The 16,204-nt window shown below is 44.4% G+C and overlaps 1 protein-coding gene across 2 annotated transcripts in view; it reads left to right on the plus strand.

Moving 5' to 3' along the window:
- LOC310794216 (E3 ubiquitin-protein ligase SMURF2) overlaps positions 1-14,775 on the plus strand; it is a 104,424-nt gene extending 89,649 nt beyond the window's left edge. For both annotated transcript variants that reach the window (XM_083656165.1, XM_083656166.1), the window contains exons 14-20: positions 1,780-1,894; positions 2,880-3,058; positions 3,392-3,529; positions 6,865-6,985; positions 7,584-7,785; positions 9,672-9,747; positions 11,367-14,775. In XM_083656165.1, coding sequence (XP_083512291.1) covers positions 1,780-1,894; positions 2,880-3,058; positions 3,392-3,529; positions 6,865-6,985; positions 7,584-7,785; positions 9,672-9,747; positions 11,367-11,466 — 931 coding nt within the window. In that variant the 3' untranslated portion in view covers positions 11,467-14,775. The remainder of the gene's footprint in view (positions 1-1,779; positions 1,895-2,879; positions 3,059-3,391; positions 3,530-6,864; positions 6,986-7,583; positions 7,786-9,671; positions 9,748-11,366) is intronic.
- The last annotated feature ends 1,429 nt before the right edge of the window (positions 14,776-16,204 follow it).

Raw genomic sequence — 16,204 nt, forward strand, 5'->3', positions numbered from 1 at the left:
CCTGTCTGTCTATATGTCTGTAGGCTTTGGTGCAGCCAGTTTAGTTGGCTGGAGGTGATGTGGAGGTGTGTACAGTAACTTCAAAGAGAAAAGTAGAGTGTGCACATCTACTTATGCAGGTGAATCCACCAAGAGCAGGAAAACTCGTTGGCCTCAACGGAACTATAGAAATAAAATAAGGTCTGCACACTGGAATTCGGATGCTCCCGGTCACTTTATTAACGTTCCGTTCAAACAGAACTTCATCAGCATGGAAGCAGGAAGTGGGAGGGACACTCTTATACATTACATGCTTCAATCCAATTGGTGGAGAGAAAACACAGCCAGGTGAAAACACTGAAGCCAATCAAGGATCATAATCAAGACCAATAAACATGAGTCTATGAAACAAAAGTACAGTGTGTCAACTTCACTGCAAAAAAAGTAAATGCAATCCCAAAACATACATACGGTATGCATAATTGAGTACATCAATGTAAGAATACTATATATATATATACACATATACACACATATATAAATATACATACATATAAACGTAGATATACATAATAACAGAGAGAGAGGGGAAGAAAGAAATAAGCCCTCTAGAAAAAGAAAATCTTTCTTCCCCTCTTATATTATTATGTATAGCTATACTACACCCCTGTGTATAAATATAAAGTATAGCTATACTACACACCTGTATATAAATATAAAGTATAGCTATACTACACACTAGGGCTGTCAATCTCCCTCTATAATCAAATTCGAATTTCAGTGCTTTATACATTTTAATATTCGAATTATATTCGAATATTTTAATTCATTTTTAATTGAATTAAAAAAAAAAAAAAAAAAAAAATTTGGTCTGAGTGAATTGTTGTCTTCTCTTATGTTATGTTCTGATTCTAAATATAGCTGAATCTTTGGGTTTGACCAAGTAAAACTTTTTCTAAGCATTTTACCAAATGTAGATGGAAAAGTGAACGGTGGATGAATATTCAAAATAATATTAGGCTTATCACAAATAGTCCAGCAATGATGTTTATTTAAGAAAACATGTTCCTTGTACAATGTACATATACATTCATTGCATTAGAAAATAGGTCAGATAACCAGAGCTTAGTTAATATTCATCAGTGATGTATTGGTGCTGTCTGAAATGCTAAAATAAAATAATTGATAATAAAAAAAGACACAGCCTTTGTTTGAGCTCCTTATCAATAAACAAATAAGTAAACTTTGCCAAAACAACAATGAGCCATGAACAAAAAAAAATCAGTCACGTATTGCACTTAAGAGCTACAGGTTTACATTCAGTATAGCAGCTTCAACAGTCTACTTCAGTTAACAATGAATGAACATACATTTTAAGAGCTACAGGTAGGTTTACATCAGTATAGCAGCTTCAACAGTCAACTTCAGTTAACACTCTTTTCTTCAAGTATGTTGTCAGAACTTGTCACTGTTCTAGTGTTCTAAAAAAATAAATAAAAAAAATATATAAAAAAAATAATTATATTCGTTTTTAAAAAATAATAATAATCGAATTTCGTTCATAATTATTAAATTCGAATAATATTCGAATATCAAAATTCGTTTCAACAGCCCTACTACACACCTGTATATAAATATAAAGTATAGCTATACTACACACCTGTGGCATCTGAAAAAGAATGAAAAGAAAAAGTATCAAATGAGGTACTCAAATGAGGTATATATATCACTTTAAAGGTACTACTGGTATCGTATGTGTTAACATCTGTATGTATGTATGTGTGTGTGTGTGTGTGTTAGGGAGTGGCTGTACCTCCTGTCCCATGAGATGCTGAACCCGTACTACGGCCTCTTCCAGTACTCCAGAGACGACATCTACACCCTGCAGATTAACCCCGACTCTGCTGTCAACCCGGTACCCATCATTTAGCTTGATACTCAGACAGACAGACATTCATCTAGACCACACATGGGCAAACTACGGCCCGCGGGCCGCATGCCTGTGTGGCCCGCGATGGAATTGATTTTTATTTTTTTATACAGTGCACCTGAACTCAACATACAAGATACCCGCTGAATAAGTGTCCAAATGTTAATGTCATTCTGGCCAATACTCTACTTCTGTTATAACATTTCAGTCTGGAATATGGAATATCTTTCAATAATCTTTATGACTAAAAGGCTAAAAGTACGGTAATCTCATCTGTAAGAAATGACTGTTCTACATTGAAGTAGAAATGTAAATAATTAACTTGTTGGTTTAGGATTTATTTAGCTTCAATAGTGCACTTTTGTTCCTGTGACCCTCAACACAGGCTTTGAGAATCCCGGCCACTTATTGATACTTATGCTTAAATTAACCCACTCATATTCTGGTTTATTTCAAGAAAAACATTTTGGCTAGTGGAAATTCTAATTGGCTGGTAACTTTAAAATCTAGCAGCCATATTGGCAGGTGGTGAAAAAAGTTAATTTCAAGCCCTGCAGGGAGAGTGTGGTGACATAGGAGTGAATGAGAAAAGGATCAAATATTGGTGGTTAAGACTGAATAATGACATCACAACTGTTAATTTAAAATGAGTTATTCCTCTAAACCTGGCTTCAAATGCCCCAAATGTTTCACGCTCGCGCCGTTCAGCCCTCAGCAAAATCTGGTAGCGAGGACATTTTTTGTGGCCCTCTCTATCATCAAAGTTGCCCATCCATGGGTTACAGCATGACAATATTTGTTCGGCCCCCGGCAACAATCTGGGTTTCTCATGTGGCCCCCCATGAAAAATAGTTGCCCACCCCTGATCTAGACCAATTGAAACCCTTTTTTTTTTCTATGAAATTCTTGTGAATGTGCGATAATTTACCAGGATAGCGTTTTCACGTGTAATATCCGCTTTAATGTTTAGGAGCACCTGTCGTACTTCCATTTTGTGGGCCGTATCATGGGCATGGCGGTGTTCCACGGCCACTACATAGACGGAGGCTTCACGCTGCCCTTCTACAAGCAGCTGCTGGGCAAACCCATCACCCTGGACGACATGGAGTCTGTGGACCCAGACCTCCACAACAGCCTGGTGTGGATCCTGTAAGAGACACACGCACGCACACACACGCACACACACACACACACACACACACACACACACACAGCCATTCTGTCCTGTCCGTTTGCATAAGCCAAACCTATTCTAGTCATCCTGGCGCCCTCTGCTGTCGGTTCAGGTGAAAGTCTGATTTAAAAAATGTGAATGCCGATCATAATTACATGTCTCTCTTGGTAGAATGGCACCCTAAAAAAGATGATGGAGGAAAAGGGAAAGCTAGCATCTCATGTCTCTCTCTCTCTCTCTCTCTCTCTCGCCCTCTCTCTCTCTCTCCCTCTCTCTCCCTCTCTCTCTCCCCCCCCACCACCCCACAGGGACAATGACATCACTGGTGTCCTGGACCACACCTTCTGTGTAGAGCACAACGCCTATGGAGAAATCATCCAGCATGAGCTCAAACCCAACGGCAAGAGTGTCCCCGTTACAGAGGACACCAAGAAGGAGTATGTCAGGTACAGACACACACACATATCAAGTGTCCCCGTCACAGAGGACACCAAGAAGGAGTATGTCAGGTACAGACACGCACACACACACACACACACACACATATCAAGCGTCCCCGTCACAGAGGACACCAAGAAGGAGTATGTCAGGTACAGACACGCACACACACACATATCAAGAGTGTCCCCATCACAGAGGACACCAAGAAGGAGTATGTCAGGTACAGACACGCACACACACACATATCAAGAGTGTCCCCGTCACAGAGGACACCAAGGAGTATGTCAGGTACAGACACACACATATCAAGAGTGTCCCCGTCACAGAGGACACCAAGAAGGAGTATGTCAGGTACAGATACACACATATCAAGAGTGTCCCCGTCACAGAGGACACCAAGAAGGAGTATGTCAGGTACAGACACACACACACATATCAAGAGTGTCCCCGTCACAGAGGACACCAAGAAGGAGTATGTCAGGTACAGACACACACACATATCAAGAGTGTCCCCGTCACAGAGGACACCAAGAAGGAGTATGTCAGGTACAGACACACACACATATCAAGAGTGTCCCCGTCACAGAGGACACCAAGAAGGAGTATGTCAGGTACAGACACACACACACATATCAAGAGTGTCCCCGTCAGAGGACACCAAGAAGGAGTATGTCAGGTACAGACACACACACACACATATCAAGAGTGTCCCCGTCAGAGAGGACACCAAGAAGGAGTATGTCAGGTACAGACACACACACACATATCAAGAGTGTCCCCGTCACAGAGGACACCAAGAAGGAGTATGTCAGGTACAGACACACACACACATATCAAGAGTGTCCCCGTCACAGAGGACACCAAGAAGGAGTATGTCAGGTACAGACACACACACACATATCAAGAGTGTCCCCGTCACAGAGGACACCAAGAAGGAGTATGTCAGGTACAGATACACACATATCAAGAGTGTCCCCGTCACAGAGGACACCAAGGAGTATGTCAGGTACAGACACACACACATATCAAGAGTGTCCCCGTCACAGAGGACACCAAGAAGGAGTATGTCAGGTACAGACACACACACACAAGCCCTTTTCCCACATGCGCTTTGTACCGCAAAATGACCGGAACGTGGTGTAATGCCTGCATGTGGGAAAGGCGCCGTGCCGGTATAAGCGCGACCCCGTCGTCCCCGACATTTCACCAGTTTCGATCCAGTCAGAAGAGCGGTATGCTCTTAAGGGGACGCAAGTGGAAACGGGTCCAGTCATTTTCCGCGACAGCGGTCCTTCAATCATGGGCGAAGTGTAGCCTACACACGTTGCTTAATGTTCCAGCGGGCATAATCTAATCATTCGCGCACATTAAAGCAAACTGGCGAAATGATCTTGTGATAGCCTAATAAGAGCAGTATGTCAGCTTGCTGATTTCCGAAGGCAAGCCGGACACATCAAACGAAGCCAGTCTGTAAAAAGTGCTTCAACGCGACGCAGGTGAACGGATAAACATCGAACCAGCAACTATTTCTCTCAGACACGGATCCCAACTTCTTCAAAGTGCATCATCTAATCATTCGCGCACATCAAAGCAAACTACTTCCACACATTTCGCTTCATGCATTTGCTTTCTCTACATACATAGGCTACAAGCGTTGGGCAGCTTGCCTTGCAAGCCTCTGCCATTCTCGCTTTGTCTGTCCTGTGTCAGGCTGCTGCAAAGTACGGAGGACTGAGTGAAGTTTTGCCGACCCCCCAAATAAGCTCCCCCCTCCCCCCGTCCCCCAACATACCGGCTATTTGACGACTAGATTCCCATATGCGCGCGCTAAGGTGTGAAGGGAAATTCAGGGAAATGTCCGATATTGACTTACAGGTAATTTTCCGGTACGCATGTGGGAAAAGGGCTACACACACACACACACACACACACACACATACGGCATGTTGGGGTTTTTACTCAAATAAATCCTTGGCTTTCATTCTGTATAAAGATGATTGTGAAATTAAAACACTAAATGTAGTTTTGAAGCTCATAAACGTAGTGTAACGAGCAGAATTACTATCTTACCAGTAGTTTGTCAGTTGTCAACACCGCTCGCATTCCTCATGTTGCCAGATTTGCGCTTTTCAATCTAACGTTACTTGGAAATGTTATGAAGGCTGCGGGTCTTAAAAGGCTGTTCATCAAGTTTGTCGGGTTGTATTGTGGAGTTTTCTTATTGCTTTGATGTTTTGGACTAGTTCCATTGATCATTGGGCTGTTTATGGGTTGGGTTTTATTGGCACTGGGAGGGTTTTGTCATAAGAACCTGGCAACACGTCTGCCCGTCCCCCTCTCCCCTATAGGACGAATCAGCGTGACATCACAACAAACCAGAAATGCGGAACCCTGCAGCAGTTAACTAGTATGAGTTGTGCCAAACAAACGTTAATATCTCAAAAACTATACATCACATCGCTTATATTTTGACATTCTGAGTGAGAGCAGAAGTAGCTTAAGAGTTTGATGTATAATATATTCGTGTTAAGGTTGTGTGAACTGTTGCAGTTTTTAAAATGAAGTGAATTTAGTAAACAGCACAGCCGGCTTGAGTGAGACACGCAAGGCTGGATCCATAGGGTCCCATTATAAAGTTACCCGTTTCCACCCCGTGACCCAGCCCTTATTCGCATGCTAGTCCCCGAAGTTTAGAGCTAAAACACAGCCTTCTTCGGCTGTGTCATTTTGGGTTTCAATTGCTCCACAGCGCCGGATGTACCAGTTCAGTGCTCAGTGGTTGCGAGGGTGTACTGCAGTTTACAATTTTGAGCATCGGCTCCGGCATGTGAATAATGGCTGGGCATTGGCCACGGCACCCAAATCTTGGATAACAACATTGTCTCGTGGGTGAGGACAGTTGTATTGTGATCGATAACGTGGATACCGCGTGCAGCCACTTAGCCGGCGTGCAGTGGATATAGGGGGTTCGGACCCGAGACGAAGAAGGAAGAACGACTGATGAGTCTGACGTTGAGGCTCAGGCAGTTGCATCAGCATCTGTTCAACATGTTTGCAGGGATCCTATCTGAATCCTATCTGAATCTGGATTGACCATCCATTGTTTCATCAACTCACAGCCTGCCATTCATCACACCCTGCTTTCTCTTTGTTCAACTTTTAACATGCGTCACTCTCTCTCCCTCCCTCCCTCTCTCTCTCTCCCTCCCTCTCTCCCTCCCTCTCTCCCTCCCTCCCTCTCTCTCTCCCTCCCTCCCTCTCTCCCTCCCTCCCTCTCTCCCTCTCTCTCTCCCTCCCTCTCTCTCTCTCTCTCCCTCCCTCTCCCTCTCTCTCCTCTCAGGTTGTATGTGAACTGGCGTTTCTTGCATGGCATTGAGGCCCAGTTTCTGGCCCTGCAGAAAGGCTTCAATGAGGTCATCCCACAGCACCTGCTCAAAGCCTTCGACGAGAAGGAGCTGGAGGTACAGACTCCACCCCTTTTACAGACTCCACCCCTTTTACAGGCTCCACTGTTGGTTGGTTATAGAGCTGCAACCATTAGTCGATTGACAGAAAATTAATCGGCAACTATTTCTATAATCAGTTAATCGTTTAGACTAATTTTTAAGCAAAAAAAAAACTAAAATTCTCACGTTCCAGCTTTGTAAATGTGAATATCTTCTGGTTTCTTTAGTTTTCGATAACAGTAAAGTGATTATCTTTGGGTTGTGGACTGTTGGTCACGACAGAAGAAGACATTTACTATCCATCTGCTATCTTACAATCTCTCCCTCTGCTGTCCAAGTGACTCAGTGGGATAAGGTGTCCCTCTGCTGTCCAAGTGACTCAGTGGGATAAGCCTCTGCTGTCCAAGTGACTCAGTGGGATAAGGTGGACGTTTATTCAGGCTGTCGTGGATTCAAAACCAGCTCAGTCTACAGCAGGATAAAAAAATCGGCAACTTTCACTTTTGCACAACATACACCCTGATGCAATTCCAGATTCCCACCATGCGATGGCGCTCCCCTCTCAAAAGGAATAGTTGAAAAGGCGTGTCCATGTCTCCCCCTCCTCCTGCAGCTGATCGTGTGCGGCCTGGGGAAGATCGACATTTCCGACTGGAAGTCGAACACGCGGCTGAAGCACTGCACGGCCGACAGCAACATCGTCAAGTGGTTCTGGAAAGCTGTGGAGTCCTACGACGAGGAGAGGAGGGCCCGCCTCCTGCAGTTTGTCACTGGCTCCTCCAGAGTGCCACTCCAGGGTTTCAAGGCTTTACAGGGTACGTGTGTCGCTGTGTGTATATGTATATTTATATATAAATATATATATATATATATATATATATATATATAGTGTTCTTCTGATGGTGTTCTATTTGGGACAGGTGGTATAGAAGTAGATTGTCTTTATGCTGTAAACTCCACCTGGCGCTCACAAGTGTCTTTATGCTGTAAACTCCACCTGGCGCTCACAAGTGTCTTTATGCTGTAAACTCTCCGCCTGGCGCTCACAAGTGTCTTTATGCTGTAAACTCCACCTGGCGCTCACAAGTGTCTTTATGCTGTAAACTCTCCGCCTGGCGCTCACAAGTGTCTTTATGCTGTAAACTCTCCGCCTGGCGCTCACAAGTGTCTTTATGCTGTAAACTCTCTGCCTGGCGCTCACAAGTGTCTTTATGCTGTAAACTCTCCGCCTGGCGCTCACAAGTGTCTTTATGCTGTAAACTCCACCTGGCGCTCACAAGTGTCTTTATGCTGTAAACTCCACCTGGCGCTCACAAGTGTCTTTATGCTGTAAACTCTCCGCCTGGCGCTCACAAGTGTCTTTATGCTGTAAACTCTCCGCCTGGCGCTCACAAGTGTCTTTATGCTGTAAACTCCACCTGGCGCTCACAAGTGTCTTTATGCTGTAAACTCCACCTGGCGCTCACAAGTGTCTTTATGCTGTAAACTCCACCTGGCGCTCACAAGTGTCTTTATGCTGTAAACTCCACCTGGTGCTCACAAGTGTCTTTATGCTGTAAACTCTCCGCCTGGCGCTCACAAGTGTCTTTATGCTGTAAACTCCACCTGGCGCTCACAAGTGTCTTTATGCTGTAAACTCTCCGCCTGGCACTCACAAGTGTCTTTATGCTGTAAACTCCACCTGGCGCTCACAAGTGTCTTTATGCTGTAAACTCCACCTGGCGCTCACAAGTGTCTTTATGCTGTAAACTCCACCTGGCGCTCACAAGTGTCTTTATGCTGTAAACTCCACCTGGCGCTCACAAGTGTCTTTATGCTGTAAACTCCACCTGGCGCTCACAAGTGTCTTTATGCTGTAAACTCCACCTGGCGCTCACAAGTGTCTTTATGCTGTAAACTCTCCACCTGGCGCTCACAAGTGTCTTTATGCTGTAAACTCCACCTGGCACTCACAAGTGTCTTTATGCTGTAAACTCTCCAACTGGCGCTCACAAGTGTCTTTATGCTGTAAACTCTCCACCTGGCGCTCACAAGTGTCTTTATGCTGTAAACTCTCCACCTGGCACTCACAAGTGTCTTTATGCTGTAAACTCTCCGCCTGGCGCTCACAAGTGTCTTTATGCTGTAAACTCCACCTGGCGCTCACAAGTGTCTTTATGCTGTAAACTCCACCTGGCGCTCACAAGTGGGAGGAAATAAACGCTTTTTGTTGTCACTATTATTCCATCCCACTCACTGTGAAGTAGGGCTGTGAATCTTCACTGGCCTCACGATTCGATTCAATTATGATTCAGAGGGCTACGATTCGATTCGATTACGATTATCGATGCATCTCGAAGCATCTTCAATCGATGCATCACTTTTTTTCCCAATACATGATTTATTTTTTCTCACTCTTTTTCTCACTGTGTGGCTACTTTTAAAATAAACGTGCATTTGGAATTGCATTGTATTATGATCCAAATAAACAACTGCATGTACTTCCATTATATTTTATTTATTACCCAAAAATATTTTTTTATAATCGATTTTCGACATTTGTGAATCGATGCAGAATCGTGCACGTCTGAATCGCAATGCATCTTATAATCGATTATTTTTGACACCCCTACTGTGAAGGGATGGTGTGTGTGTGTGTGTATTGTGCTGTCTATATTCTAATGGCTGTGTGTGTGTGTGTGTGTGTGTTTTTTGACTGCAGGTGCTGCAGGGCCCAGACTCTTCACTATTCATCAGATTGATGCCAATGCCAACAATCTGCCCAAAGCCCACACCTGGTGTGTATCACATATCGCACACACATCAAATGTCGACGTATCTCTATACTGTAAAATGATGTTTTTATCACTCATGACCAGTTTTATTCACAGTTTTATTCGCATTCGTTTGTCAGCAGGATATCTCAAAAGGTTATGAAGGGATTTGTACGAAAGCAGATGAACTTAGAACTGATTCACTTGCCATGGCGGCCGTTGGCCAAAAGGGGGCGTGACAATGGGCGTGTTCAATCACAAAAAGGCACCTAACTTCTAAATGGATTCACCCAGAGCCGTGTAGATAGAAGAGTCCCGACATCTCCATTCACTCCAATGGACCAGTTTTTTACTCTCAAGAGTTCCAGGAAGTAAGGTCCTGGATTAAGCAGCACTGTCGAGTTGCAGCAAAATAAAGCCGTTTTCCCACATGCGTACCCAGAAAATTACCTGTAAGTCAATATCGGACATTTCCCTTCACACTTCGGCTCTCGCATATGGGAATCTAGCAGCCAAATTGCCTGTATGTTGGGGGGCGGGGCGGCACTGCAGAGCGGGTGGGGAGTGACGTGTCGGCAAAACTCTTGATCGTGAAATAAGTTTGCTTGTTTATCCGTTCACCTGCGTCGCGTTGAAGCACTTTTTACAGACTGGCTTCGTTTGATGTGTCCGGGCTTGCCTTCGCTGTCGGCAACAAGCAAAATACTTCCACATTTCGCTTCGTGCATTTGCTTCGTCTGTGTCCCTGTCGGGCTGTGCCTGTGACTGAAGGAGGAGGACTGAACGACTGTGGCCAGAGAGCGAGCAGGCAGCAGAGAGGAGAGATCACAAGATCATTTCGCCAGTTTGCTTTAATGTGCGCGAATGATTAGATTATGCCCGCTGGAACATTAAGCAACGTGTGTACACCTCGCCCATGCCGGCAAATGACTGGACCCGTTCTACACTTGCGCCTGTTATCGCGCATACCGCTCTTCTGACTGGCTCGAAACTGGTGAAATGTCGGCGATGACGGGGTCGCGCTTATACCGGCACGACGACTTTCCCACATGCAGGCATTAGACCACGTTCCGGTCATTTAGCGGTACAAAGCGCATGTGGGAAAACGGCTTAAGACAGTTTGTGTTGTACTCTGAAAGGGTTTTTCCCCCCTTGAATCAAATTGTACATTATCAGCTTTATTTTAGCATTCAAAAGTAGCGCGAGACCCATTCCTGGCTGTTCATTGGCTAATGAGTCTCGCATTTTGGTCCTCCGCTGACGCCACTCTCTCTCTCTAGAGGACACTAGATTCACCCAACGCCACAAAACTTTGTAGAGAGGTTGGTCACATGGGCCGAGGACCACCTGATTAACTTTCCACGCGGCCACGCCCACTGGCCAAAAGGGGGTGTGGTAATGGCCGTGGCCAATAATAAAAGGCGCCTAACTTCCAAACAGATTCATGTAACACCACAAAAGTGTAGGAGGTATGCCCTCTGAGTGGCCTCTAGTGACCTCTGAGTGACCTCTAGTGACCTCTGAGTGGCCTCTAGTGACCTCTGAGTGGCCTCTAGTGACCTCTGAGTGACCTCTGAGTGGCCTCTAGTGACCTCTGAGTGGCCTCTAGTGACCTCTGTCTCTCTCTCTCTCTCTCTCTCTAGCTTCAACCGGATTGACATTCCTCCCTACGAGAGCTACGACAAGCTCTACGACAAGCTGCTGACGGCTATCGAGGAGACCTGTGGCTTCGCCGTGGAATGAATGTGTAACCCCAACCGTGTCTTCAATGCAGCAAGACTCTCACACAGACTATCTCACGCCCACTCAGATCCTGCAGGGGGCGCCACGGCACAGCAGTCTTCCTCTTCTCCCACGTTATTCCCTCACGCTCCTCTCTCTCCCCCTCTGCTGCTACAGACTTGAAGGTCGCTCGCCCCCAATTCCACTGTAGGAAGGTTGTGATGGCTGTCTTTCACTCGCCATTTTTTTTGGTCTTCTTTCTTAAATGTAGTTCCTGGGTTCTCGTGGTGTCTGGGTTTCGTAGCAATGACCTACAAATCCAATCATTGGTCGTTTTGCATGGAAAGATCTTCACGTTGGATTAGAAATGAGTCACAGGATTGATTCGCATTTTCAAATTGATCGATGTTGAGCCCCATCCTGCTCCTGAATCTTGAACCCGCAACCTACAGGTAGCCATCTCTTGCCCATAGTAGCCGTTCTAACCTCAAACCAATAAAGCTTCCCACCCTCATGGCCACATCGTTGGCGTCGAGGCACCACTGGTTCATCGTACCTCAGTGTCACGCGTCCATATATGAAGGGTTTCGAGGGTCTTCGGATAGCTTTGATCACTATAATGCTCTAGAATGAGTTTGACTTTCATACCAGCAGTCATTTTGCTATAATGCTAGAATTGGAGGGCCCGTGGCGGTGGCGCGGCACACAATTGCTCAACTTCCATTGTGACATCGTCAGTGATGTCATAAATCCCCCTCTACTCATGCATAAATGAATCTCCCACAGGAGGACCACAGCTATATAAAGAAACCCATTAACCAGAATACAACATAATCACTGTAAGAAATTTACCAGCCATAACTATGCTGATAACTCTTGTAAAAGCCAAACTGAAATTCACCAGCCATTTACCAACTATGCTGATTACAATTTCAAAAGGTCAAATTTCTCTCCACAAATAGATGTCTGTGATGTCATAAATCAAATAGTGACATCATCAGGGACGTCACAACTTTCTTCTCCACAATAATTGGAGGGCCGATGGATGGGCATGTCGCGGCGCACAATTGCTCGCCGGGCAAGTGCGCGTAGCTGCGTCTGCCGAAGCGGACGATTTCCAGAACTGCACCCATGATGCATCCACCCTAGAAATGGAGCGTGCACAGCGCACTAGATTTCTAGTCATTTTGAGATGGACCTCGAGGCGTCCGCACCGCAGAAAGTGGCTTGGACCACCTTCCGTTTCCGTCATTCACACTTTGGCCTCAGTTGGTGTGTGGTCGTCGGGCCCTGCGTGATTTGGCACACTTCCACTCAGCGCCGATGTGAAAAGGACCCCGCTGACCCAACGGACGAGGCTCGATGGAAAATGATTCGAGGGAGATGTCTGTTTTCAAAAGTGACGTCCGTTTAGAAAAAGGCAGAGGTATTTTCTCTTTCTCTCGTTGTCTCTCGCCACTTTAGAGCACTTTACCAACCGAGTGGCGGTGGGCGGTGCTTTCTTCATGTTCGATTTCAATTGACAGTCAAATAACCATACAACCACGTTAGACATACAGTATATACAGAGTAACAAAGTATCTATATACCTGTAACTTTTTGAGTATATATGTACAAATACATAGCTGTTTTGTATATTGCTGCTTTTTCTTTCTTCTCAATTTACATGCAAGCATGTTGGTGTCTGTCACAGACCTCTGCATTCTCAGGTGAAGTCGTCCTTTTGTTTTGTTGCGCTTTTATTTTATTTTTTACATGTATGATGCAAGTAGTATGGGAAGAGGAGGAAAACTGGTATGAATGGACTTCAATGGAAACTAGAATTAAACCCACAGAGCGCAAAAACGTCCCAATTCAAACGAGACTTTCCCTTGGCACGTTGGCATTTTGCGTTTGTTTGTTTTTGGCTTGGCCGCTGTGAGGACCCGTAGTCCCTCCTGCTTACTTCCAGTTTAAAAACAGTCGGACACCACGGCAACAGAATGGAGCCCAGACTTTTGCAGTGCTGTTGGACTGAATGCCGACTGCTGCTGAACCCTTGGGTGCTACACAGTGACAACCTGCACCCAGAGGAGATGTCTGCTTAAACACCTGCATGAATGGACGCTCAAAAGATAACGCCTATTTATTTGCCATTTATTGCTTCCCGTCTTAACACGTGTGTCGACTTGCAATGGTCTGTTTTAATATTTTGATCTTTTTTTATATTGCCTGCTGTCGATAGCAATTGCGTGCATATGATAACTGATACTCCGACTTTTTTTCAATGTACCTTTCGAGTTTCAGTGGCCTCCTCGAGAGACAAAACAGAGACACAGAGTATCTTGAAGTGTTCTTTGTACAGTATAGAATATTTTATTGATGCAGTTATCTGTGGATCAACAACTTTTTTGATTTTCACCGTTAATAACCTGACCCACAAACCGGAATAGAAATACATTAAGACACAATTTGTTTTGTTTTGTATTGTTTTTTTTGCACACATTATGCATACTTGGATTCCAAGTTATAATCAGAAACTTCCTTCTATTTACCAAATAGTTAATGGACTGATTGATCTTATTGTAGATATATATGCATATACTGTGTATATGCATATATATGCATATATATCTACACAGGTTCTGGATATGCACACACATGAAGACTATCTTTGTCCAGTGCACACTGTCGTCTGCTTCTGCTTTTTTGGGTTTATTGTGGTTTTTTGTATATCCCAGTTAAGCAACCAAAGTGGACATCCTAGACCATTTTTATTATAATCATGTTTTTGGTTGTTTTGTTTTTTTGGAAAGTCTATGATGGTGATTTTTCAGCCTAATCTTAGAAATTTGTGTCAATGGCTGAACAAGGGCCAAAAAAAGGGTGGAAAAACGCCTAAGCTGGTGTAATCATGGAATCACAGAAATGTTCAGTCAGTACACCGCTTGTGTGGAAGCGACACCACACTTCTTGCTTTCTGTGCTTTTGCGTACAAATTTACAGTTTTGCAAGTCAATTCTTGTGTGTAAATCACTTCTGATGACCCCCCCCTCCATTTTTTAACCCCACACCACCATATTTAATTTCTTTTCATTTCCTGTCTGTTTTTGTATTTATTATGACAGTACATGTATGTGTGTGTTGATAGTTTTTCACATCAGCTGCTCTGTGAGCTTGTAACTGACACCTGTACATAAGGACAATAAAAAGGCAGATGACTTAACTTCTTAAAAAAAAAAAAAAAAAAACGATTTCAGAGGGACAAGCCCCTCTTTATTGTCACACGGTTACACATCAACACATGCACGGAGGGCCACAAACACACATGCTGACGGTGGCCGGTGAAATTTGTCCTCTGCATTTAACCCATCCTGGCTTTGTCCTTTTTCCTCCGGGGGGCAGGCCAGGAGCAGTGGTCGCTTTCTCGTACAGCGCCCGGGGACCGACTTCGGATATTGTCGTCACTGGTCCGATGACGATCTGATCTTCTGCATGTTCTTGTACCCTTGCAGAAAGCTGAGCAATAAAACTCTGCTGTTTGGACCTAACAGCATTATGTTTTATAGATCCAATGGTATTGTGGTCTTCCCCCCCCCCCCCTGCTTCTTTTTACCACGGCGCTGGACCAGCGGTCCTGCCGGGGTCATAAGATGGAAAAGTCAGGACAGTCAGTCACCCAGTCGAAGCCTTTCTGTCAGAAACCGAAAGCCATGACTGAGAACAGAGGAATTGCCATAGAACTCTTCAAACATGTTCTTCTCATTGCGTTTTTATTTTAAGGATGTTGGTTATGGTTTTGGTTAGGCAAGTAAAAAAAAATTATGGTTAGGGTTTTCTTATTTAACCACAACCAAACCATACCCTAACCGAGGGGTGTCAAACTCAATTTCATACTGGGCCACATCAGCATTATGGTTGCCCTCAAAGGGTCGGTTGTAAACACAATATAAATGTATCTAGCCTACTTTGTTATTTTCCCGAACGCACCAACATTTGAATTTTTGACCAATAGAGGGTATGCACACCCACTGGAACACGCCCCCTCAGGAACGAGTGCCAAAATGAGTGTCAAATTCCTCCCTGAGCAGCAGGTGTCAGTTATCTAGGCTGATTACTGCATGCAAGCTCAGTCTTGCTGTGACTCAGTGGGCGTGACCCCACAGTGACTTCTGCTTCTGTGACATCACATGCATACCCTCTATATTTCAAAATGGTCTCATTTTACTGGTCGGACTGTGTGGCTGTAGGCTGTAAAATGTGTTTCTTCTAATGTCAACGAATGGATTCCACACCTGTTTGGGTTAGCCACTAGTTAGGCATGATAGGAGGACTACTGATGTACATGACTGCAGTGAATTTCCCCCAACGCATCAACATTTGAATTTTTGAACAATATTTCAATATGGTCTCATTTTACTGTTCTGTTGTAATGTGTGTCTGCCTCATTGATATGGGCAGACATTTCACAAGCCCATGAGCAGAAGTGCCTACTTTTCACATAACCACATCATCCATTGTGCATATTAATGGGGCACCCATACTTGATAATCTCTCCTATTATTGATGTCTTCCGAGAGGCAAATCAGGTGAGGCAGCTATTGACCAGTGTAAAGTGGTCAGCAGGAATTTTCTGTACACAGTCTCCTTTATATTTGTTCTGCTGGTCCATTTTCATTCAAACATTAAACTAGAGCTTCATCTTAGTGTCCTTATGTTCATTATGTTGGGTGTCACATGTAAATTTCTACTTACATTCTTATTGTAAAAATCGAACTTT

The sequence above is a fragment of the Poromitra crassiceps genome (assembly GCF_964638095.1).
Source record: "Poromitra crassiceps genome assembly, chromosome: 19".
Taxonomy (NCBI): domain Eukaryota; kingdom Metazoa; phylum Chordata; class Actinopteri; order Beryciformes; family Melamphaidae; genus Poromitra; species Poromitra crassiceps.